Below are 27,339 nucleotides of genomic sequence, written 5' to 3'. Positions count from 1 at the left end.
AAGACTCCAATATTATAAATATCACCTTCACAATAAGCTATGAGAGTTATAGCAGTCCACTTGGGAAAGTAATTGGGCTCTGGAGGCTTTTATACATCCCGAATCTTGGAAAGTCTTTTTTTTGACCAGTAAAAAAATAATCCTTTGCCCAAGATGTCATACCCAGTAAATCTGCTCCTTCATCTACATCTCCAATCAAGCCAGAGCCAGCTGAAGACAGTTCTTCAAAGAGAGATTCTGTATTTCTGTCAAAAGCTTTGTTCTCTATACCTTTGGTAGGAGTGCTGCACAAGAGAAAAACAAAAAATTGAGATCTTTTACAACACTGTAACATGGGTATCTGAGTTACATTATTTAGGAATAAGACAGTTATTTAATTTCAATATAATACAAATGATTATTGAACAGGTCTTTTCTAAGTTTGGGTCTATAGTTCAAAGAACTTATTAAATATTGCTTAACATTTGTGGGAAGCAGAAATGAGAGGAGGTTGCTACAAAAATCTATCAGGATAATTGGTTTAAAATGTGCAGAAATATAGACTAAGTAACAAATGAAGAAAATTATCCCAAAGTCTTGAATTTTAGTGTCACTTCAAATATCCTGATAAGTACAGATAATAAATTCTCATTTCATCAGTCAGACAAATGGCCTCTCTAGTGACAGTGCCACATGAGCCAATGTCTTTCCTAATAGAGGAAATCTCTGATTGTGATTATTGCCAGAAATCACATAAGGAGATCAGAAAAGACATGTAGTCTCCTAGGTCTGTGTGAAGTAAATTATTTAGGGGGCATTGATCCCGAGTATAGAGTCTAACCCTGGTGTCAGCATGAGTGTTGCCATGGAGGGAGGCTTAAAAGACAAGCAGGGGAAGAAATCTCTCTCAACTTCTACTCTTGAATAGATTGACTCCCTGGGCTGATGCTTGGCAAACAGCAGCGAAGCATGGAAAGGACCTCTCTGGGCTGAAATCTGGGACTTAATCTTGCCTTAAATTATAAAGGCTCTCTCTACCTCTATCAAGCTCTCTCCATTTTCTGACTGGTGCCTAAAGGGCTGGGGTTTTAACTCTCTGAGCTGTCCAGCCACTGGCTTATCTTGGCCCTTGATCTATGGCCTTAGCTGGCCAAATGAAGAACCAGTTGTACTAAGGCTCCCTCTCAATCTCTCTCTCTCTCTTTTCATTAATAAATGCTTATAACTCTGGTGCTGGGCCTCTATACCACCTTTTATTTATTACAGGCCTGAGGAAGGAGCCAGGAAACCCTGCTAACTTCCCTTACTACCACCTGTCTCTTCATAGCACTCCCCAATCAGACTCTAGTAATCATTTTCTACATCTCTACATTGTCCTTGGTCCTTAGATCTATTTGTTGTTTGGTCCTATCTGATTCTTTTTGGCCCTGTCTGGGGTTTTCTTGGCAAAGATACCGGAGTAGTTTGCCATTTCCTTCTCCAGTAGATTAAGGCAAACAGGTTAAATGACTTACAGAGGCTCACACAGCCAGTGAGTGTCTGGGGTCTGATTTGAACCCAGGTCTTCTGAACTCAAAGCCCAGTGCTCTATCTATTGAGCCACGTAGCTGCCTCCCTCAGATCCACTAGTAACTGACAAAAGATAAATGCACAAAGCAGTAAGAGTTCAGTTTCAGTAGTAACAAGAATAGGCATTCCTTAATTTGATCTAACTAGGTAGCTAGGTGTTACAGTGGATACTACTAGACCTAGAGTCAAGAAGATCTGAGTTTGAATTCTACTTCAGATATTCCCAAGCAATGTGACCTTAGCCAAGCCACTTCCCTACACTCAGTTTCTTTTTCTTTATCAGCAAAATAGGAGTAAATACTATCCCCTGCCTCTCAGGGTAGTTATGAGGGTCAAACAAGATAACACATGTACAGCATTTTTCAAATCTTAAGACTAAATATGAGCTACTACTATTGTTATTGTTGTTGTCAGTCCACAGAAAAGCACCTGAATTTCTCTCTTATAGGAATAAATATGTTAAAACTGACTGAAGACAGAAGGTTTGCAGAAGGGGAAAAAAACCAGAAGCATCCCACTTTTTTGTTTCACTTCAATGACAACAGTAACAGAATCAACATCCTGAAGTACCTTGAACCTTTATATCCACTGAGATCTTTATCCATATCCAGCTCAGGAGTAGATTCAATGATTGCTTGAACTTCTGATTTATCTTCATTTTCCTTAGAGCCTGAGAAAAGAACAATTTTTGTGTAAGCAATAGCATGTCTATTTTCTAATGCTTACACATTATCATTAAATTACAAATATTTTAAGCATTCTCTTCAACTTTCACATTCCAAATAACAAAGAGTTAGAATATGCTTGACATGTTTTATCAGAGAGGCAAAATCAAAAAAGAGAAAAGAAAACAAATTATAACCTTTCTATCTTCACATTACAAAATGTTGTGTATCTCAGGCCTTAACTTTCTTACTTGTAGTCGTCTACCTTTTCCCTTTCCCACCCTCACTTATTTTTAATGCTGTTTTAAAGTTGTCCATCACCATATCTTTACTTGCTACTGAGTAAGATAATTCTTTGTTTAGCATTAAAGCAGACAACAATCAAAGCTAAATTTTAACTGGCATTCTCCCTCAATCCCAGAAGCTATAGAAACACAACTTTAAGAGCCACTTACCAATTGACACACTCCTAGTATCTTGAGCTACCTGTACTTCAATATGCTTGCCTGCCTCTGTCTTGTCTGCAGTCTTCAAATATCCTTCAGTGTCCTCTTTCAAAGGAGTATCAGTAGGAATTATTGCAACATCTGAAGCAGCTGTTGATGCTGGAGTAGTAGCCTTTGATCCTCCTTGGCTAATATCAGAAAGTTCATCCTAAAAATTGTAAACATACTTTGTATATATATTTGAATAACTCAGTCCTATGTTGAACGGATCTATAAAAATGCTGGCAAGACAAGTTACCCAGAGACTTCTCCAATAAATTTTAAAATATCAAATGAATGGAATTAGAAATAGTCACAGAAATTGAAAAGAAAACTTTAAATAATACATACAGATTTTCTTAATCAAGAAATAAGCAGCATTATTGCTACTGAAAAGAAGTGGAATAAAAAATACTGTATCAACAAAATGTATGGCTGGAAAAAGAGATGGACCAGCTTTGTAAAATGTTGTTTCTTCTTCATCATCATCATTATTTAGTGTGAAAATAAAGAGATAATAACCAAGTGGACTGCCTGAGTGTTCCACTTGTGCTCAAATAATGGCAAGAGATACATTGTCCTAGCACAGGGAGTGATTCTCTGTGTAGATGTTACAGGATGGCATGTACTAGGCTCCTAAGGAATTAAAAAAAGCATTAGGCTGAAATCTGTCCAGAGGAGGGAGTAGCCTCATCAAAGAGTGCAAAGAGGCAAAGTATGGAAGGACATGTATTCAATCCAATGAAGTTACATATACATTATTGAAAACAAATGTATTCTTACCAGATGTACATAATAGATATCCTCTAAAAAGGAAGTCAATAGTGTAAAAAAATGAGTTCAGGGGGCAGCTAGGTAGCTCAGTGGATTGAGAGCCAGGCTCAGAGACAGGAGGTCCTGGGTTCAAATTTGGTCTCAGACACTTCCTAGTTGTGTGACCCTGAACAAGTCACTTAACCCCCATTGCCTACGCTTGCCACTCTTCGGCCTTGGAACCAATACACAGTATTGATTCCAAGATGGAAGGTAAGGGTTAAAAAAAAATAAATTCAGTGTTAAATATAATTTTTTTAACTGGCACGAAAAGTCACCAACATCAGAATATTTAGGAGTATTTACTGTACTTTCCAGTTAGAAAACTTGGCTTAAATGGGTGCAGAAGATGTACTCTTGTAGAGGCAGAGCAAAACTGCCAAAGGCTGGGAAGTAGCTGCAATTACAAATACAGTTTGGCACACACTGAAATAAGGTGATTTTAAAGCAAAGGTTAAGGACTGAGCAAAAGTCAATTGGGTAAGACAGAGTGATAGGATATGGAAATGGAGCCAACTATAAACCAAAGACAGCTTATGGGCTTGTTTAGTGTTCCTATGTACCACATATCTAACAAATACTAGGAATAGCATCATCCTTAGATATAAAGCACAAAAATAACATAAACTTTCAGCAAGAAAAACATTGGAGACATTAACTGCAATTCTGTATGACTACAAATTACTCTCTTTTTACTTTTTCTTGGAAATTAAAATTCAGTGGATATTGAAAAAGTATTCAAGACACATTTCAAAATCTCTCCAAGTTTTGTCAGATGCTAAATTAAATCATAATACCTGGAGAGCAAGAAGGAAGCATGGAGATCACCTAATCTAACTTCATTTAGAGAACAGAATCTGAACTAGAAAGCCAGGGGTTCTGCCTACCAAGCAAGTGTTTTTTTCCACTGCAGTGCACTTTTGCTTCTACTCAACTGCTGACTGGCCATCATAAGGAAAGTTGGCCAAAAGGTATATACTGGTCCTTAATGAAAAAAAAACCAGCCTTTTTTTTTTTTTTGGGGTGGGGGTACCATAACTATAATTTCATTAGAGACTAAAAAGAGTTCCTATGAGAAACTTCTTCTAACACAGCAGATCAGCAGCTTCTTGAAAATTTTTAGTCTTAGCCATCTGGGGCCCTAAGACAATGGTCTGCCTAGGGCCCCAAAGCCAGTTTATGTAGCAGAGGCAAGTCTGGAATCCAGGTAGGTCTTCAGGCCTCAAAATGCCCTGAGCTTAACTGTCTTCACACAGATGATGCACAGCTCTCTCTCTATGTATATATATATATATATATATATATTATCCATGTCTTTCTCCTGAGTTCCAGTTTGTGCATTTCCAATTTCTAAGTGAATAACCCACAGGCATTTCAAACTCATGTCCAAACAGAAAGCATTATCTTTCCTCAAAACTGACTCCTCTTCTGGGCTTTCTTATTTCTGCTGAGTGCACCACCATCCTTCCAGGCACACAGGCTCACAATCAAAGTGTTCACTTTAATTTTTGCACATGTAATCAGCTGTCACATCCTGTCATTTTTACCTCCCCAACATCTCTCAAATCAGAACTGCTACAAGAACTGGTTCTCCTGTCTCCTTACTCCAAACCATCCTGCATACAGCTAATAAGATGGTTTTCCTAAAGCAGAGGCCTGATTATTATAACATCCTAAGTCAAACCACCCCTATACCTTAACCCCTAGTGGTTTTTACTGCCCTAAGATTGAGCCCCTCTCTTTGGCATTTGAAGGCCTTAACCACTTGGCCTCAACTTAGCTTTCTAGCCTCATTACACGTCATTCTCTTCTCCAACTCTTCAGTCCAGCCAAAACGGCCTTCTGGCTGTACTTTCACATGACACCATGTCCATCTCCCTCCTCATCCACATCTCTTGAACCCCTTATTTCCTTCAAAAGAAGCCTTTCCTCATCCTCTCAGCTACCAGTGTTCTCTTCCTGCTTTCCTCCTTTTCTCTCCTGTCACATTAAACGTGACTTCAGAAGATTGATGATGAAACACATTTCCTGATTCTGCATGAGAATGCAAGTTTTCTGAGAGCTGGGATTTATTTTCTCTTAATATTCTCAACCCCTAGTCTACACATAATAGGTGCCTTAATAAATGTTTGCTGACTGATTCACTCATTGATGTTTACTCTTTCCATAATATAATCTTTAAATCTTGATTTCTTCATTCTTACCTCAGTCACACACTAAATCTCACCATTCCTCACAAGTCTAATAAAAAATTCTGACCTTCTCCGTCTGACCATAACCTCCTACCATTCCATCTCTCTATGACTCTCCCCAAGACCTCAAATCCCGATATCCCTTACCCATGCTATGACTTTACTTTCTTCCCTTTCCTAACTCAACCCAGTAGTTAGCCACTACAACTCTATAGGGACCTTTGATCTTGAAACTTAGCCTCCATTCTGTCTTGGCTAATCTTCTGCCAAACTTCAGCCTTGTACTACTCCTATCACCTATTTCCTTTGTTCCTGCTGAATACAGCTGAAGGTAGTCTTACAACCAGGCTCACTAGGCACCCTGCAGATTCATTTTATCCAACTTCAATGGGACCCTCATTATCATAAAGGAAGAATAAAAGCAGTTTTTTATACTTCCATTTTCTTCTATTTTATTATTATTAAAATTATTCTATTCTTTCATTTTCTTGATGGACTTGACTTTCACTCCCCACAGGAGCTATTCCAAAGATTCTTTTCTCCCCTCAGACCTCCCACACCTTCCCTACTCTCAGTTACTGCCCTAACTTTTCAGGCTTTTTTCCTCCCCAGTCCTGACTGAGGTTTCATGACCCATTTGGGGTTTTTCTTGGCAGAGATACTTAGAATGGTTTGCCATTTCCTTCTCCAGTTCATTTTACAGATGAGAAAACTGAGGCTTAGCAAGATTATGAAATGAGGAAAATGCAAATTAAAACAACTCTAGAGTACCATTTCCTAACCATTGGATTTGCTAAAATGACAGAAAAGGAAAATGACAAATGCTGGAGGGGATTTAGAAAAATCAATAAACTAATGCACTGCTGATGAAATTGTGAACTGGTCCAATCATTTTAGAGAACAATTTGGAACTATGCCCAAAGGTCTATTAAAAAAAAATCTATCTATGACCCTTTGACCCAGCAATACCACCAATAGATCTTTATCCAAAAAACTGTTATTTTATATGACCATACATATTTGTAAAGGGTTTTATTTTTCTTGCCTCCTCAATGAATGGGGGAAAGAGGAACTAAAAAATAAAATTTAATTTTTTAAAAAGAAAAAACATTAACTGTGTGCACTGATTGCCCTTTGTCCAGAGACTTATCAATTCCCTCAAAAAAAAGCCTTTTATAAATTAATGAAACATGTTACATCTTTATAAAAACTATAAAAAAAAACTTCCCTTTCCTATCTCAACCCAGTAGTTAGCCACTACAACTGTATAGGGACCTTTGTATATTCAATAAAATTATATTCAATAAATTTATACTTGGTCATCTTTCCCATTTTTCCCCCTTGCATTTGATTATCATTTATTTTTTTAATTGGAACATTAGGATCTGCAGAACTCAATAACTCTTCTCTTGCTAAAAGCATATTTCAGTACTAGAGTGCAACTTTCAAAACCAAGTTAATATAGCATCAATTTTCAAGCCGGTATTTTGTTTATATTTAGAAATGTACAACCAAAATACCCAGCGTGTATGCCTCTGAATAATCTTTATTATTCAGCAAAATCAATGTGCTCAACCAGGAAGAGAGAGAGGAAAGAGAACACCTTCCACTTGAGCTTTAATAAAGTCATTTTCTATACCCACTAGCAAAGAGCAAATTCTAGCTCCTCCATTCTCAAATCTGAGGGGGTCAAATACAATGAGAAAAAAGTTTTCTTCATTCTCCTCTTATTAAGTCCCAGACCTTAAAGGTCACAAAGGAGTTGTTCCTTAGGTCATTAGTAGTGAACATCCTTGGGGAAAGATGAATAATTATAATAATAATGTAATAGCTGATACATAGCATTTTTGCAGAGCATTCTAAATTTCACAGAAGTTCTGTATTTTACATACATTACTTAATTCAATCCTAACAATATCTGAGATAAGCAGCACTACCTGAACTGGCCAGATTAAATGATTTATTGTTGACCACCCTGCTAAAAATTTCAAGGGCAGGATTCACATCTAGCTCTTTCAACTCCACAAGCCAATCAACCTTTTCACTATACCACAGGAAAGTAATTTGAAATTCTCTAGCCATAAATCCACTGATTGATCCCACTGGGAACAGTTCATTTTAGATAAAATTGGAGGCCCTGAACAATAATCACATATTTCCAAAGGGCTTCAGAGTTTACAAAGAACTACAATTATCTCATTGGAGCCCAACAGTGGGGTAAGAAGGTGGTCCATTAAGCATGCCATACGCAAATTACTTGAGCCAAAATAAAAAATTTAAATTAACTGATACAATAAATCTGGCAACTTTTAATGTGCATGTCTTCGTTGTGCTGCCATCACAACTTAGCAATGAATTTACAAGTTGACATAGAGTTTTAAATTCTTAATTGTGAAACTAAACTTCTCACACTGAATATTAGGTGGTGCAAGGGGTAGAATTTTACCGTCTGATTAAAAGCCCTGTTATCTTACAGACTACCCTGGATTCCTTTGGGCAATGGTTTTGGTATAGCTTTGAATGAAAAGAAAAATGAATTGCATCAATAAAAAAAAATCACCTTTTTCAAATCTGTACTCTAGCTTTTGTACTGTCTTGCCTATAAAAGCACTTTTTCTAAATAGCAACAATTAACTTAAAAAAAAACTATTCTTCTTGCTGTTTTTCCAACTCAAAGGAGTCTATGGGACAATAAAGGAATTAATAATAACCTTTCCAAGCAGCCAGGTCCCTTGGCAGACATTTTCATTCATTCAATAAATATTTATTAACCTCCTACTGTATTCCTATATTACTATGTGTTGGGGGGAAAAAAAAGAAGCAAAAGATAAGTCTCTGACCTCAAAGAGCTTACAATCTAAAGGGGGAGACAATATGCAAACAAATATATACTATTTATAGTAAGTATAAATAGAAGAAGTAAGCTATATACAGAATAAATAGGAAATCATTAAGAGAGGAATTAAGAGGAGTTAGGGAAGGCAGGATTTTAGTTGGGACTTAAAGGAAACTGGAGAAGTCATTAGAGCAGAGGAGAGGGAGCATTCTAGCCATAGGGGAACAGGCAGAGAAAATGCCAAGAGCTGAGAAAAGGAGTGTCTTGTTCCTGAAACAAACAGTCAGAAGACCAATGTCACTGGATTGAAGAGTACATGTTGGGGAGTAAGTGTAAGAAGACAGGAAAGGTATGAGGGGCTGGGTTATGAAAGGCTTTGAATGACAAATAGAGTATTTTGCAGAAGAGAAGTTAACAGGACTAGACCTGCATTAGGAAACTAACTTTTAGTGGCTGAGTGGAGGATGGATTGGAGTAGGGGGAGGACTTGAGAAAGGCTGACCCATCGGCAGACTGTGATAGTAATCAAGGAGTGAGAAAATGATGGACTATACTAGAGTGGTGGCAGGGTTAGAAGAGAGAAGGGGGCATGTTCCAGAAATGTTCCAAAGGAGAAATCAATAGTTCTTGGAAACAACTGGATTGGTGGTGTTAAGGCATAAGAAATAGTGATGAATACAGAATGGCTCCTAGGTTGGGAACCTGAAAGGATGGTATTGTCCTCTACAGAAACAGGAAAGACAGGAGAGAAGAAGAGTTCAAGGCAAAAGACAATAAGTTTTGCTTTGCACATATTGAATTTACGATGTTTACTGGATATCTAGTTCAAGGTGCCCAAAAGGCAGTTGGTGATGTGAGACTGGAGGGCAGCAGAGAGAGTGGGAAAGGTAGATTTGAGAATCATCAGCATAAAAATGGTCATTAAATCCATGGAAGCTGATGAGGTCACCAAATAAAGTAGCATAGAAGGAGAAGAGAAAAGGGCCCAGGAAAGAACTCTGGGGGGGAGGTACAGTTAAAGAACATGATTTAGAAGAGGATCCAGAAAAAGGAGAGCGAGAAGGAACAGTAAGATAAAAAGGAGAAAAACCAGGAGACAAGAGTCTTTATTAATTTTTTAAAAAGTATCAAGGAGGAGAGAGTAATAATAGTTTTAAAGCTACAAAGATGTAAGGAGAGACATTTGAGAAAAGGCAACTAAACTAGATTTGACAACTAAAAGTTTATTAATTTTGGAGAGTAGTTTCTAATGGAATGATATGGTTAGAAGTTAGATTGTGAGGTGTTAAAGATAATGAAATGAGAGAAAGTCGAGAGCACACACACGCATGTACACACTTAAAGCTGTCTTTGAATCAAACCACATCTGAATTATTACTATCCTCAAATAATTTGTCCATCATTGTATCTCATTTTTACATGAGGAAGTAGATGCAGAAAATACAAAGGAAATATTTCATAACACCTTCATTGGCAATGTTCAAAATTTTTCTAATGGCAAAAAACCAAAAACCATTCATATTTCATTTCCATATTATTACAGTTTCACAGTACAGTCATTTCCCAAACTTTTAAAAATATTCTTATATTTTTCAATGGTTGTTATTAAATTAAATTAATTAAATGTTATTAAATTAAATTAAAGTAACTTTAAGAAATTTTAAGTTTTTTTAAAATGAGCTTCATTTGGTGAGGGGTTTTTTTGGGTGGGCAAGTAAGAGGGTGATACTGTAAAAAAATAACAATTAGAGGCATTGTAAACACTACCCAAAATAATTTAGGAACTGTTACAGATTGTGTACTTTAAATATGCCTAAATATTCTGATGAAAATGTATTTAATAATAGTAATCATTTATTGTAGAGCAGAAGGAAAGTCTAACTACTATATACAGATTCAAATGAAAAAATTCAGTCTAATAGAAATCATTTCTAAACTTAATCAAATAAAAAGAAAGAAAATTTCTCAAGGTGAATGCAAGCTCTGTTCAGACAATATCTCTTCTGTATGCTAAGCACATCCACACAAGAATGCAGCACGTATTGCCCATTAACTTGACATACAAAACTTAACAAATCCGAATCTCTCATCAGCAGTTCTGCTGAAGCAATTCAAGGTCAGCAATTTTCAAATTCCATAGAAGGTGCAAACTACACCATTTTAGTTTACATTAAACATGCTCCCTTTTGTCATTTAAATGACTTGTAGACAAACAATTTAAAAATAATTCATATATTTGACTGAAAGTAATGGTAAAATACAAAAAAGAAAGAAAAGAGTCTAAGGTCTTACTTAGCAACACCACTTCTATATTTTAGCCTTTTCACTTACTTTGTTGTAACTAAGATATACTGTAGATTTCAAATTTATAAGCATCAACACAGCTTACTGATACTGCCAAAATAGTAATATATTAGACAACCCAAATGAAAAATAAGATTTTACTTTACTATTTTCTAGATCTTAAGATCTTAAATTTTATTTTATGTTTTTATTTATTTATTTTTATTTATGTGATTTTTATTCATTTAATATTTATGTTTATTTATAGAATACTCACATAATGGACAGGTACACATGAAAAGGGCTCGGAGCTCTATCTTGGAAGGAAAGTTAATACAAATACAATTCACAAATAATACTACTGGATTACAGAAATTGCAATCCCAGATTTTCATAGCTTCTTTTATCCCATTATAATTTCTTCTGAAAACCTCTAACCAGGCAACCTTAAGCAATGTTTTCACAGGCTAGTACAACTATCTAAATGTAATATTAAGAGAATATACAAAATAAATCCTGCAAAACATAGAATTAAGATGCTAATAAATCAACATTTGCTAAGAAATATTACAAACTATAGTTTCTGCCAAAGTGCTTTCCAATTTTCCCAGAAATTTTTGTCAAATAGTGACCAAAAAAAAACCCCCAAAAAACTCTGGATCTTTGGGATTCTCAAACACTAGATTACTACTATTTATTACTAAGTACTATACCTAATTTAGTTCAATTCACTGCTCTATTTCTTAACTAGTCAAAACCAGACTGTTTTGACAATTACCACTTTGTAATATGGCTTGAAATTTGGAACTGCTAAGTCACCTTCCTTAACATTTTTAAAATTGAATCCATTGATATTCTTGACCTTTTGTTCTTCTAGATGAATTGTAACATTTTTTTAGTTCTATAAAATAATCTTTAGTAGAGTGGTGTGGCATTGAATAAGTAAATTCATTTAGGTAGATTTTTTATTTTTGATCATATTGGTTTAGTCTTCCCACGAGCAATTAATATTTCTTCAATTGTTTAGATTTGTCTTTGTGTGAAACATGTTTTTTAACTGTGTTCATATAATCCCTGGGTTTGTTTTGGCAAGTTGATCTCCAAGTATTTTATATTTATATTTAATACTTATGTAGTCTGCATCTATTTTAAATTTCTCTTTCTCTTGCTGAATTTTGTTGGTAGCATATAGAAATGATAATTTATTAGTTTATTTTATATCCTGCAACGTTGTTAAAGTTGTTAAATGCTTCAACTAGTTTTTTAATCGATTCTCTAGGGTTTTCTAAGTATGCCATCATGTAATCTGCACACTGGTAATTAATTCTGTTTCCCCACTGACATTTTTATTCCTTCAATTTCATTTTCTTGTCTTATTGCTATAACTATCACTTGAACATTCTTGCTTCATCCTTGAACTTATCAGGAAGTCTTTAAGTTTATCACTGTTAAAAGATAATGCTTGCTCTTGATTAGATAGGTATTACTTGTTTTAAGAAAGGCTCTTTACTACCTTATGGAGGGGAAAGAAGAGAATTTGAATTGCAAACTACCAGGAAACAATTATCAGAATTATTTCTATATGTAATTGAAAAGAAAACTTAAATTAATTTTAAAAATGTTATTCAAAGCCAAAGAAGGAATTATTATAATCTGATTGCAGATCAACACATGACATTTTTCATTTTCTTTCCATCAGGAGTTTTTTATTGTATGCGATACATGTCTTCTGTCATGGCATGGGGGAATGTGGAAATACTTATTGCATGAAAGTACTGGTATAATCTCTAACAGAGCATTTATTGCTGGGGGAGGGGAGTAGTGAATTGAAAAATGTCAGAAAACAATTGTAAAAAATTGCTTCTATGTGGAACTGGAAAAAAAAGTAAAAAAAAATTAAACAACAGATATAATATTAATAGTACATATTAAACACAGGAACATCTCATGCATAAAAAAGTTAATTAAAAAAGGCTCCACTGATTTCTATGCTAATTTTAAAAAGTGAGAATGGGGTTTATATTTTGTCAAAGGCTTTATCTGCATCTACTGACATAATCATATGATTTTGTTGTTTTTATTATGATAATAATGACCACATTGATATGGTCAATTATGCTGATAGTTTTTCTAATATCAAACCAGCCCTGAATTCCTGGTAAAAATCCTACCTAGACATAATATATGATCTTTGTGATATATTGCTGCAATCTCCTTGCTAATAATTCATTTAAAATTCTTATATTGATATTCATTAAGAAAATTGTTCTATAGTTTTGCTTCTCTGTTTTTTGTTCTCCCTGGTTCAGGTAGCAAAACCCTATTTGTGTCATAAAAGGAATTTGGTAGGATTCCTTTCCCTATTTTTTCAAATAGTTTATGTAGTATTGGGATTAACTGTTTCTTAAATGTTTGATAAAATTCAGTTGCAAATCTACCAGGTCCTGAGAATTTTTTTCTTAGGGACCTCACTGATGGAATACTATAAAAAATATATTTAAAATGTCATAAAAATGATGAGAAAGTTATTTTCAGAAAAATCTGGAAAGATTTATATGAACTCATTCAATGTGAAGAGAGAAGAACCAGGAAAACAATGTACATAGTAACAGCAATATTGTAAGGAGGATTGACTGTGAAAAACTTAGCTCCTCTGATCAAGACAAAAATCGAAGAAAATTCCAAAGGATTCATGGGAGGGTACTCCATTCAACCCCCACAGAGAGAATTAATGAACTCTGAATGCAGAGTGAGGCCTAATTTTTTTTTAACTTTTTTATTATGTTTTATTTTCTTTGTGTTTTCTTTTGCAATATGGCCAATTTGGAAATGTTTTGCATGATTTCCTATGTACACTTGTCTTCTTGAGGAGGGTAAAGGGGTAAAAAGGGAGGAAGAGAAAACTGCTTTCCATCTCTGAAAGGGGGGAGGGAAAGGGGAAGGGAAATAATCTAGCTCTTATAATTTTGGAAAATGTATGTTGAAAATTGTTGTTATATGTAATTGGGGAAAAGAAAATCTCTGAATTAAAAAAAAAAGAATACTGCTTGTTTCAAATCAAAATGCTTTAAGTCAAAGACAAAAGGTACTCATAAAAAGAATTATAGAAGAGCACTAACATACAAGAAATGAGAAAAAATATTTTCTCTCAGGCACTTCACTGATTTTTCTTTTACTTTCCTATCTAATCGATGTTCAGTTACTTTTTGCTTTTTTCTCCCATTTCTTTTAAAGACAATTCCAAAATGCTAAAGACGGGAGAATGTTGTAGGAGGAAGAGTTTACTCTATGTGTTACTCAGGAGATCAGTGTCACTCTCAACAGATAATAGTAATACTTACGTGACGTATACTTTGAGAGTCTTGCCTCCTACAGCAAACTGACATCTCTTCAGCAAATCTAAGGTCTAAGGAGTAGGGAAAGTGATCCTTTTATAATCCTGAGGGTGATCTCTTCCTATAGGTTGATTGTTTGCCCAGCCAGTAACTTCTATTCCAGGGCATCTACCTGAAGTAAGCTACTTATTAGCCCTAGCTCGTATCTAGGCTGGCAACTTGATCCAATTCTCTCAAACTACCACAGGGAATTTAGTTGCTGTCTCCCAGGTATTTGTAAAAGTGAAGCTAAAGATACATGTGCCATGATTCAATTCATTATCTGTTAAAGGCCAAGCATGACCATACATGGGAAACACTGCAACTGATTCCTAATGGTTTTTCCTTTCTCCAATCTCTCTATCCCTCCAACTCATTCCACATACCACTGCCAGATTACTTTCCCTAAAATAACCCTTTATTTCAGCTACTACTTACTTAAAAATATTTAATCACTTCATCCACTGGCCAGCCTCAGGATGACTTCAGAAGTCCCTTATAAATGACTATTGTCACCCTTGATGTGGGAAGCCAAATGGAGCAATGGATAGAGTGCCAGGTCTGGAGTCAGGAAGATTTATTTTTCTGAGTTCAGATCTGGCCTCAGACACTACATGATCCTGGCCAAGTCACTTAATCCTATTTGCCTCAGATCCTTATCTGTAAAAAGAGCTGGAAAAGGAAATGGCAAACCACTTCTGTACATATGCCAAGAAATCCTCATACAGGATCACAAAGAGTTGGACTCAACTGGAAATGACTGAACAACAACACTCCTGTCTTGCTCCATTACTTGCAATTCGGATTTTTGAGGATTGGGGAAGAGAAACTTGAAGCATTTCTGGTAAATTTGGAAGATGAGAAAGAAAATTCAGATAAATATGTATATATTAATGCCCAAGGCACTAAAGACACAAGTTAAGCAGTTGCTGTCCTTAAGGAGCTTACAAGCTTCTTACAGAGTGCAACACATACACAGTACAAAGGAAGATGAGAGAACAAGTACTAACCACTTGGAGGAACAGGGAAGCCAGGACTCAGGACCTGACTTAAGCCTTTGAGAAAAACAGATTCTAAGAGCATAATGCAAGAATGAGGAAAGCACTTGTACATATGCAAAGAGATGGAAGATGAAGGGTCAGGTTTGAGGACCGGTGTCAGGGTGAATGGAATGTACAGATCATGAAAGAAAATTGTTGGAAAAAAAATTGGAAAGATAGGTAGGAACTAGTCTATAAAAGTTTTTAAATGCTAGGATATAGATTTTATATATCTTATAAGCAAAGGAGAATCACTAAACTTTTGTAAGTATAAGGTCAGACATATATTAAGAAGATTATTTGGTAACTTTGTAGAGAATGCATTAGAGACAGGAGAGATTAGAAACAGAGAGTCTGAGGCTCAGAACAGCTTATCTGAGATGTAGTGAGGGCCTGAACTAGAGTGGTGGCTATGTGAGCAGAGAGGAGGAAAATGTGAGAGATACTACTATTTAAATAAAACTGATTAAGACTTGTACCATAATGTATATGAGAGAGAGGAAAAAATGAATTTATGAAACCCAGGTATGTAGAACACAGTGGAACAATAAACAGAAACAGAGAAGTTTGGAAGAGGAAATTATTATTAGCAAGGAAAATAATAAATTCCATTTTGTTTTAAACATCTTAGGCTTGGGGTGCCTAGACTATACCCATTTGACAAAACCAAGAGATGCCACATCTTATATGAGGAATAGCAAATAGGTCAATGGCACATGGTAGAAAGTATGACAGCAAGCAGTATGTAAAGTCTAAAAAGGTGGGAAGGAATGAGATTATTAAGTGCTTTAAAATGCCCTATAGGTAATGGGGATCCACTGAAGTTTACTAAATAGAAGTATAACATAGGCAGGTATTTTAGGAAAATGATTTTGGCAGCTGGATAGAGAATGGACTGGAGTGGGGAAGAGATATGGCAGGAAGACCAATTTGGTGGCTGCTAGTAACAGCCCAGGTAAGAGTTAAGGATAACACCAAGATTGCAAAACTGTATGACTAGGAAAATGGTGGTACCCTCTACAGTAGTAAAGAAATTTGGGGAAAGCAAAAGTTTTGAGTAAAAAGATGTGTTCAATTTTAGACTTTTTGAGCTGATATGCTTATGAAGCATTCATTTCAAAACAACCAACAGGTAGGTGGTAACAGGACTAGAATTCAGAAAAGTAATGATAGATAGATAGATAGATAGATAGATAGATAGATAGATAGATAGATATAGATAATCAGCATAGAGGAATAACTGAAGTAGAGGATCTGATGAGATTATCAAAAGAAATAGTAATGGTAAAAAGAGAAAAAAGCTTAGGACAGAAACTTCAGGGAAGATTTAATGAAAAAGAATGAGTGTCCTGACAGGAGATGGGGAGGGCATGTCAGGAAAACTCCAAGAGGAGAGAGGATACCAAAGATGATCAGATTGCCAATTCTTAAGAGAAGCCAAGAAGGATGAAGACTGAAAAAAAAACCCCAATATATTTGGGAATTATGAGAGCAGTAAACTATAGGAGAGAGTAGTTTCAGTTCAACGGTGAGGTCAGAAGACACTATAAAGGATTTAGAAGGGGAAAAAAATACAAGCAATGAGCACAAAAGTTTTTTTAAGGAATCTAGCTGAGAAGATGAGAAAAGCTGGTAGGTTCCAGTGAGAGATATTTTAGAATGGGAAAGACTTGAGCATATTTTAAGTGGCATGAAAGAAACCAATAGATAGGCAAAGGCTGAAAAAGAGTAAGAATGACAGTGAAGTAGAAAACAGGAAAAGAAGAGAAGAGATCAAAGGTGCATATAGGGTCACTGAGGAAGATCCAGCAACAAGAATGAGGAGTGTTCAGATGGGTAAGACAGGAGGAATGGGCAGTATCATGAAAATTCCAAAAGGAGAGAAGATATAGATAAATAACCAAGCCTTGACAAGAAATGCCACCCCTTCAACAGAGGTTGGCATCTTTTTCTTAATTTGTATAAAGGTATAAAATATGTTCAGTCTTTGTAAAGTGAGCTTATGCACTGTAGCCTATTGCTAATTACTTAAAGATAGTTTGTTTCAATTACTTGAAGGCTTTTGTATTCTTTACAACCTCATTTGAATACAATTCTACTGCATTAAAATTTTCTACTAGAAAACTCAGAGAAAGAGCCTTGTATGAAATGACAAATTACCTGTATCACCAATCTTTTTTTGTGTTACCATTTTCTTTAGCTCTCAGTTCCCTTGGTTACAGTTGGCCTGCTTTCTGTTGTTTTCAGAATATTTTAGATCTCAACCACTTCACAGGAAAAACTAGGCTAACAAAACCACACTGAAAAATACAAGTCTGAATGCTCCTAGGTTAAGGCAAAACATATACATATTAAATATGTTGCCACTTCACAGCACACAGTTAATTCAAAGAATCCTTGTGTGGAAAATCAGAACTGCAATGAACCTTGGGGATCTAGACCAATTCCTCATTTTACAGCTAAAGAAATCAAGTCCCAAAGGAATTAAGTGACCTAACCTAAAGTCCACATGGCTCATTAATGAATCAAGAAGTAGGGCCACCAAAAAAGATGTTTGACTCCATGTAGAAAAAGAACCACTGTTCAGACTTTATAAAAAGAAAAAAGTCTACAACTTAAAAAAGCAAAATATAATAATACATATCTACCAGTACTAGAAATATTTTACAAAACCAGTAATCAGAGACATCCTCTCTCCTTTTTCTGTTCTGCTCATTCCACAAAGTGAAATAATTGCTTCCATCTCCCTCCTCCTAGTTTTTAAACTGAGCAGTGCAACCATCACCGTGTCCTGGGGCAGATGAAGCCTACAAACAGACTTGTAAACAGTCAGGATACTTTCTTGGCAATGCTTTAATGAGAGAGCCTAAAGAGACCTTTTAAAAAGTCTACTATTGGGGGTAGCTGGGTAGCTCAGTGGATTGAGAGCCAGACCTAGAGACAGGAGGTCCTAGGTTCAAATCTGGCCTCAGACACTTCCCAGCTGTGTGACCCTGGGCAAGTCACTTGACCCCCATTGCCTACCCTTACCACTCTTCTGCCTTGGAGCCAATGACTCCAAGATGGAAGGTAAGGGTTAAGGGGAAAAAAAAGTCTACTATTGACCTACTTTTATCTTTTCCAGTGAAATGTTATGTGCTCCAACAGTATGCCCATAAAGTATAAAGCATAAGACAGAAATTTCTTTGAACACATGCTGTGATTATTTAAATATGTTGAAGATTGTATCACAAAAGATTATAGAAGATATGTTTGCTGAAGTTTTTAAGAATCTCCTTTTATCAATTTTGTAGGGTGGGATACAGCTCTAAGTGAGAGTGTGGGTCAGGACTTCTGTGCTTGAAGGACCATGGAACAGAGAAAGAAGACATGGTCAGTATATCTTGAAACCTATTCCAGCAAAACCATAATGGAGCGAGAGCAGTCTTTAGCAACAACTTAACAACCGTGGTCTAACTTTGGCCTGATAATGAGCAGCTGCACTTTTAACTCTGAACAAACTTAGGAAATAAGGGAGGCAGAAAAGGGAGAAAATACCGTGTCAGTCTTTACTTTCAAAAAGGATTTCATATAACATGTAATTGGTAATAAACATTTTTAAAAGGCATTTCAGTAGTAGCAGCATCACAACATCAAGTTAAAATATTTTTGAGCATGTAGTAGAAACTGAACTTAACTTATGATTTTGAAAGTTTCTGACTAATGCAAGAAAATCTGAGATGGAAAAGGCAGAAAAACACAAAAAATCCAAATCATCCTTTAAAAGCCCTCCTAAACCATAAAGTGAGTAAAATTAACATATTTTAAGTAAAATTAATAATATGGTCAAGCTGTACTTTGCCTATTTTATATATAATTTATGTTATATTAAAACCTCTAGCATAATTAATATTTATAGTACATGTATGAAGCATAATAAGGGAGGTAGTGTGGTCTATTGTAGGGATCCATGGGTCAAAACCCCTACAGCACAAGTGCTAAGAATGGTTTTTACATTTTAAAATAAATTTACTGCAAAATGTAAAATGTAAAAAAAAAATGTAAAAAATCATTCTTAGTTCCCAATCTTACAAAAACAGGCCAGGAAGTTGAGATTTGGTCCTCTGGCTAGATTTGGTATAGTGGAAAGAGTATGATAACATAATAGGATAATACAGAATCATGCAGCTTCCCAGATATATGTATATATATATATATATATATATGTATGCATATATATATATATATACACAAATATATATAAAAATCTGTCTTAATTAAAGATCCTTTTTATAACTAAAAACAAACAAAATAAACAAAAAAAAAGCATGTGACATATACCCTGAAATATGTACTTATATATATATATATACACTAACTTCAACTATATAAAACCATATGAAGATACTTGGGATATAGTAGACAAAAAGCTGGCTTCATCTTCTATTAGCTATGTGATTTGAGACAACTCTCAACACATCAGCACTACAAGAGAACCCTCTAAGACTTTAACTTCAGAACAGCAGATATGCAGTGAGTTTCCTCCCCAGGAATGCCTAACACCAGGGGTTCTTGGTTTTTTGTGTCCTGGACCTTTTTGGCAGGTTAGTATAGCTTATTGACCTCTTCTCAGAATAACATTTTAAAATACAATAAACAAAATATGTAGGATGATAAAGGAAACCAATTCTGCTAAAATCATTATTGATATGTAAAAAAAAAATAAGCTCACAGATCCCAGATTAAGAATTTCTGTCATATACTGCTAAAATAATGGGTCAGCCTATTAAAATAATCTCACTCCTCCATAGGAAACTATTTAAGTGAGATACCTATAATACATGTATGTGTGTAGGTATGTATGTATGCATGTACATTAGTAATAACCAGAAGCACATTGGAAGTTATAAAGCATTTAATATTAAGTATATTTTTGAAAAGTTACCTCCATTCTTAATAATTTTTTAAAACTTCTTTATGATCAAATGCTTATATGAATCTGTAAGAATTAATGACATGCCCCTCATGTACTAGGCAATATAATTCTTAAAATATACAAACAGAGGGGTTGGGGTTTGGGCCAGGTGGAGAGAGTTAAGCAATATAAACCTTACCTTAAGGCTGGTATGAGAACGGGGTTGACTTAATTCTTGGAATTTCCAATGTTCTGACCCTGGTGTATCAACTCCTTTCTGAGTATCAGGGGTAAGCAGTCCATCTCCTGCAGGCAGTGGGAAGATTCCTAATGATATAGGGCGTTGTTCTTTTCTGTTTTGGGGAGAAGGTAGAGATTTTATTAATACAATTAATTAAAAAGTAATGAAATTAGTTTTGTGAGGGGACAAATGGTTTCTCTGCTCAGTTAACAGTAAAACCTAATGATTTTCAATTAAACCTCATTATGTGCACAGAGAACCTCTATAAAGACTGAAGGTCACTTCCTAGCTGTGTGACCCTAGGCAAGTCACTTGACCCCCATTGCCTTCTCTTACCACTCTTCTGCCTTGGAGCCAATACACAGTATTGACTCCAAGACGGAAGGTAAGAGTTCTAAAAATAAATAAATAAATAAATGAAGACTGAAGGATAAATCCAAGTTTACTACCATGTGAGTGCCTCAGGGAAGATGACTGGGGGAAATAATAGATCTGAAAAATCCTTCTTGACTACATTTGGTTTTATTAAAGAAACTGTTCGACAGTATGGTCTCTATAGTGAGGATAGTTAAGTTTTACTTATCTTTCTTTCTTTCTTTCCTTTTTTCTTTCTTTTTTTGGTGAAGTTAAGCTTCAGGGGCAAATCCTAATCCCAATTTCTCACCCTGATACTCCTTGCTGTTATGCTTGGAAAATCTCAGATATGGAACATTACTATGGCCTGCTCTTCTTGGGCACAGACTCCAATGCAGCAAATATCTCTTTTCTCTTCTCCTCTGTCAAAAGGGCCTAATTCTATGCTTCTTTATTTGCAGCTAGATGCATAATCATCAGAATAAACAATTTCTCATCACATTAATGATAATGATTTAATTACCTAACCATATTTACTTTTAATAAAGACTTTGGAAGTCAAGACCTGAAAACTAATAAGTGAAATCTAATGATGGAATTTTCAGGAATCATATCAGAGTAATAAAGAGATTTTTCAGGTAGATGAGCACTACTAAATCAAGCTGTGCATATGGCTTTCTAAGGGTAAAGCTAACCCCAGTTATATAGCTAAAGCTCATTTAATACAATTCCCAAATACCAAGATAATATTAAAACCCTGTAAGTAGTAAAGTATATATATAGATTCTCCTTTTCTTTAACAGTATTTATTTTCTGGAATTTCTCTTTTTCCTGCGAAGATACTACTACTACAGTAAGTCTCTCAGAACTGAGGTCCATGATTACATCATACTCATTTAGTACATTAATTATACATTAGGGACTTGCTTTAATTTAGATAACTTATTTCTATGTGGAAATGGTATGCTCGTGAACATTTTAAATGGACCTGAGAGTAAAATGTGGTAGGGGTCAGTACCAAATTTCTCAATCTTCTAGTTACAGATCAAAAGAGTTACTACCTAGGCCATAAGTACTGCAATACAGAAGTAGAAAGTTCTCATTCTTCTCCAAAAAAAATAAATAAAAGTTAAGTATCCACTAGATGAAAGCAGGACGAAAATTAATATGTACTAGAAAACCAGAATCTAGTTTATCTAAACAGTTGTAAAGGTATAAAAAATTAACTCAAAGTTTTATCATTTTCCTGAAAGTCTCAAAAAGGAAAACAATTGGCATGGTTTTTATGAACAACGGGATTCCAAGAATGAAACAATTCTTCTTAGAACACTTTGATTTGTGGAGCCCTTTATGTAGCCCAAAGTGGGAGCTACTAATATCATTACATCATCAATTCACAAGAGAGAAAAGAGGGAAGATAGGCTGAGTCCCCAAAAGACAATACTGCTGTAAAAAATTTAAGTCAACTCAGAAACAATAAGGTTTTTTAAAAAGTGGCATTCTGCAGTTGTATTCATTCCTAATAATAATCAGAAAGGATTAATAAACTGACAGCCAACATCCTAAGCATTCATCTATGTAGGGATGAGATCAAAACTTTTAAGGATTCTTTGCATCAAAAAAATACATCAGGATAAACAGAACTCTATGCTATATATAAGCAGTCAATTCTCCATTTTTTTTCAACATTTGCAGTATTTTCCCCTTTCCTACTTAGAAAAAAAAAATGAAATCAGAAAGGCAATACACAGCTAAGTAGAAAATGCTTATCTAAGATTCTATGAGACTCCAATATGAGTAACTGAAAAGTGCCAAAAAACAAGTATTTTACCTAGGCTTTGACAAACAATCGATTTGAATGGGGGTGGGGGGGTGTGCTGATCATTCTGGCGTCTTAGATCATACCCTCAAATCCTGCCTGACCTAATTTTATGATCTTTATAATTATTAAGGGATATTATTAAGGTAGTCAAGAATATATGACTTGATGCTTCAAAGGGTAGCATGAAGTGGAAGAAATATCACTATTTTCACAGTCAGAAGATGTGAGCCCTAGCTATGTGACCTAGAGGCAAGTCATTTAAAACCTGTTTCTTCATGTGTAATATGGGGTAAATAATAATCACCATACATACATAACCATGAAGACCCAATTAAAGACAGAGATTTGAGACAAAAGACTACCAAATGTTAAAATATTGCCATCTTTATGAGTACAAAGTGAATGGATTGTTAAAGTATAAAAAATTAATTCAAAGGTTTCCCGTTTGCTCCACATTTAGGGCTCCACAAAGCAATATTCCAGTTATGTTAGAGTGTTAAGAGGGACTGAAGGAGAATTTGATTATTTCCAGGACATATAACAGATATTTAAACCCTTTGAATATGGAATCAGAGAATTTTGCCCTTCCTTATAATTTTTGTCAGTTTGTATCATGTTTTTTGAGGGGGAACAGAAACCCAAAGATGATATAATATGTATAAAAGTGCCTTGTAAAGAAGTACTATAATAAATATTATCATTATTATTATTGGCCAGTTAGATTTATTAGATACCATCAACATTGTAGGATTAAAAATTAATAATCCCAATATTCCAAGGATTATTTCTTATAAGATTTAATAATAATAATTTAAAGCCAATGAAAAATAGCCTTAGTAAAGGAAAAGTTCCCAGATCACAACACCCAGGAGAGAACCCAGAGCCATCAGAGCAGAGAGCCCCTGAGGGCAGGGTCTCCAGCAAATTTATTTCCCAAACGCCAGGATGCCAGGTGAAGACCCAACTCAAAAGGATGCTGGCCAATGCAGCTCAGGTGCATCAAATTTCCACCCACACAACACCAACTATACTTATAACCCTGAGCAGCTGGGTCACAAATGTATGCAACTCTTTACAAGGGAAATGAAGCAAGGCAAGGCAATGCAAGTGAACCACCCCAAATCCTGGAATAATAACTTAAAACACCAGTGAATCATAATGGTTTTCTATGTGTCAACCTAAAATATTTAAATATGAGCATTAGGATGCATCACAAATAGATGATTAGACAAATTGCCAAACTGAATAGATGAGTTAAGTTAATTAAACAAATGAGTAAACTAAATGGTAACTAGACTAATAGTTAATAAGACTGAATATAACATTCGGATTTCAAGTATTTATAAAGGGGTCTCACATATTCTTGTGGACAAGATGATGAAATGTGATTTACATAATAAAATTAGTTGAATTCAGAAAAGTTCACTATCTGGACCAAAGTAATCATCAATGGAGGGAAATTTCTAATAGAAGACCAAAGGGTGCTTATCAAATATGTACATGATAAGAATCTGGAATAGCTAACACATTAAAGGACACTGGAGCTTTAAAAAAAAAAAAAGCTAATGTGCTAGAATAATGCTTTGAACCTAATAAGACAAAATTTAGTAGGAATAAATGACTTGACTTTGAAAAATGAATTTCACAAATGTTGGATGAGCAAAGTATTATTAGACAATGGCTCATGTAAAAAAGGTAGGGGAGAATTAGTGAATTGCAAGCTCAAAAATAAGTTAAGAGCATGCTATGGCTGTCACACACACACACACACACACACACACACACACACAGAGCTAAAGTGATCATGGGCTGCATTGAGAGGCAAAACATCCAGAATAAGGTAGATGGTAATCCCTCTATAGGGCAGCTAGGTAGCCCAGTAAAAAGAGGACTGCGTCTGGAATCAGGAACACTCTTCTTCCTGAATTCAAATCTGGCTTCAGACATATATTAGTTAGGTGACCCTGGTAAAGTCACTTAACCCTGTTTGCCCTAGTTCCCCATCTGTAAAACGAGCTGAGAAGGAAACGGCAAAACACTCCAGTATCTCTACCAAGATGGGGTCACAAAGTTGGACACCAACAACAAATCCCACTGTACTCTGTACCCTGATCAGAGTATTTTATTCTGTTTTAAGTATCAGATTTTTAGAAGGACATTGGCAGGTTATAGCATCTCCAAAGAAAAATGGCCATAATTTCATTAAGAGGATTTGATTGGCTGAATGAGAAATGTTTTTCTGAGAAAAAGGAAGGAAGTACATGCCAGCTATCTTTAAATATTTGAAGGGTTATTATATGAATAAGGAGTTAGGTGTATTTGTTTCATCCCAGAAGCCAGAACTAGGCTTGATGTAGAGTAAATTTCCCTAATAATAAAAACTTTTCAAAAAATTACATGCAATGGATTGACCAATATGGCAGCAAAGGTGGCAAAGAATTGGAATCTGAAGTGGGATATGAATGTGATGGAATATTACTGAGTTATTTAAAAAAAAGAAGATAGTTTTAGAAAAGCATGGGAACATGTGTATGAAATGATGCAAAGAGAGAACCAGGAAAAGGGTTTATACAATAACAATAATATTGTAAAGGCAAACAACTTACAAAAACTTCAGAATACTGATCAACACAATAACCAGTCACAATTTCAAAGGACTCATGATGAAATACGCTACCCACCTCCAGACAGAGAGGTGGTGGCCTCAAAGGGCAAACTGAGGCTTAAAAATTTTTTTTTAATTTTTGGGCATGGACAATGTGGAAATTAGTTTGCTTAAAATATTTGAAATGGATTTTGTTTTTCTTGCTTTCTCAGTTTGAAAGAGGAGTGAGGAAAGTTGGAAGGGAGAAAATTTGGAACTGAAAATAAAACTGAATTTAAAAAATAATTTGAGGGCATTGTTCTACATGTCCAACTAAAATCCCTATCAGCTCTTTAAAGTATGAAGCAGCTGTGGCAGCATGGGTTCCCCCTTTACTGTAGATTTTGAGGCAGAGAGTGGCTGATTATTTGTCTGGGATGTCTGGATAAGATAACCTATAAGGCAAAGATTCTGTAACACCTGAGATATCAAAATGTATGTTTCTTATTTAAAGCTCTCATTCAAATTCCTCCTTGAATTTCACCAACCCTAAGAGGAATAATCAGACTAGTTAGGATCTATAGGGGGATCCCAGTCTTAGCCTATTTGTCAATCTACTTGAAAGTCAAAGACAACAAAGTCCAAAGGAAGGAGATCAGAATACAAGGGAGTCTTGAAGTAATCACATATGGGAATATTTAGCTTGGAGAAATTAAGGAACATCTTCAAGTATAATGAAGAGTTAGCACATAAGAATTAGATTTGTTCTGCTTGGCACCATAGAATAAAATTAAGAGCAATCAGTAGATTAGAAGTCATCCCAATAAGATCAGAGATGAAGGAAGGAAGCCCCATTATCACCAGTATATCAATAATATTGTACTAAAAATGTTATCTTTAGCAATAAGAGAAGAAAAAGAAATTGAAAGTGTTAAAGTAGACAATGAGTAAACTAAACTATCACTCTTTGCAGATGATATATGATGGTATATTTAGAGAATACTAGAGAATTAACTAAATAACTAATTGAAATAATAATTTTAGGAGAGTTACAGGATACAAAATAAACCCACACAAATCATCAGCATGTCTATATATTACCAACACAATTACAAAATCCAGGAGCAAGAGCAGATTTCGGAAAATCTTCCTAAGCTATTAAAACTTTCCAAAAGTAGAAATAAACTTGGAAGGTAGGAGATTCCCCTTCATTACAAAGTCTTCATTGGCTGAATGACCAATATACATGCTATAGAAAAGACTGCTATAGATCATCATAGACTATCTTATCATCTCCTCCTCTCCAGTCCAATCCTTATTTCTGTCAAGGGCATAGCTATTCTTCCTCTCTCCCAGGCTTGTAACATTGGCATTATCCTCCTTTCCTCACTATCCCTCACTCCATATGTCCAGTCAATTGCCAGGTCTTGCTATTTCTGCAATCTCTCTTCTATCTGACCGATCACCTCTTGCCTGGACTACAATGGCCTCTCTCCTCAAGAGTCTTTTTTAAGTCTCTCTTAGCTCCCCAGTCATTCCTTAACACAGCTGCCAAAGTGATTTCCTTAACTGAAGAACTGATAGAGTCAATTCCCTATACTCAATAAACTCTAATTCCCTTTCCCCACTAGGATCAAAAATAAACTCTTCTTGGGGTTTTAAAGTCCCCCTTCTCAACCTGTCTAGAATTTATCTTTCTAGAGACATTATATAATTTACTCCCCTTCCTTGACTATACATTTCATTCAATGTAGTCTTCTCTCCATACTTCACACCCTGGACATCCTATCCTTTATCTCTGTGCCTCGCACTGGTCATCATCCCTCAAGACTGGAAATCACTTCCTTATCTTAGAATCACTGTTTAATGCAACCAAGTACTTTCTCCATGAAGTTTTTTTTCTGATACTCCTGATAGTTCCTATCCTCCATCTTTTCTCAACTTTGTTACACTTAATTCCCTTGGGTTTATTTTGTAGTCATACATGAGTTCCTTATAGCAATGAAATCATAATTATAGTTCCTATTCCTAACCCGCCTATATTATCTATATTCATTCTGTATATATTCATACATGTTATCTCCCAGGAGAGAAAGTAAGCTTCTTGACAGCAGGGATTTTCTTCATTTTTTGCCTTTTTATCCCCAGCACTGAGTACAGTGCCTAGAAGAATACAGATGCATTTTAATAAATTCTTGTTATTCAACT

General features: G+C 35.2%; 1 protein-coding gene across 5 annotated transcripts in view; it reads right to left on the bottom strand.

The window, feature by feature from the left end:
• The window catches only part of SPAG9 (sperm associated antigen 9), a 170,431-nt gene that overhangs the window by 54,067 nt on the left and 89,025 nt on the right, over positions 1-27,339 (bottom strand). For all 5 annotated transcript variants that reach the window (XM_044672073.1, XM_044672075.1, XM_044672074.1 and 2 more), the window contains 4 exons: positions 20,330-20,483; positions 2,669-2,867; positions 2,119-2,218; positions 163-284 (listed from right to left, as the gene is read on the bottom strand). In XM_044672073.1, coding sequence (XP_044528008.1) covers positions 163-284; positions 2,119-2,218; positions 2,669-2,867; positions 20,330-20,483 — 575 coding nt within the window. The remainder of the gene's footprint in view (positions 1-162; positions 285-2,118; positions 2,219-2,668; positions 2,868-20,329; positions 20,484-27,339) is intronic.

Source organism: Gracilinanus agilis, chromosome 4, assembly GCF_016433145.1.
Source record: "Gracilinanus agilis isolate LMUSP501 chromosome 4, AgileGrace, whole genome shotgun sequence".
Lineage (NCBI taxonomy): Eukaryota > Metazoa > Chordata > Mammalia > Didelphimorphia > Didelphidae > Gracilinanus > Gracilinanus agilis.
This window is presented reverse-complemented; position numbering and strand designations above follow the sequence as displayed.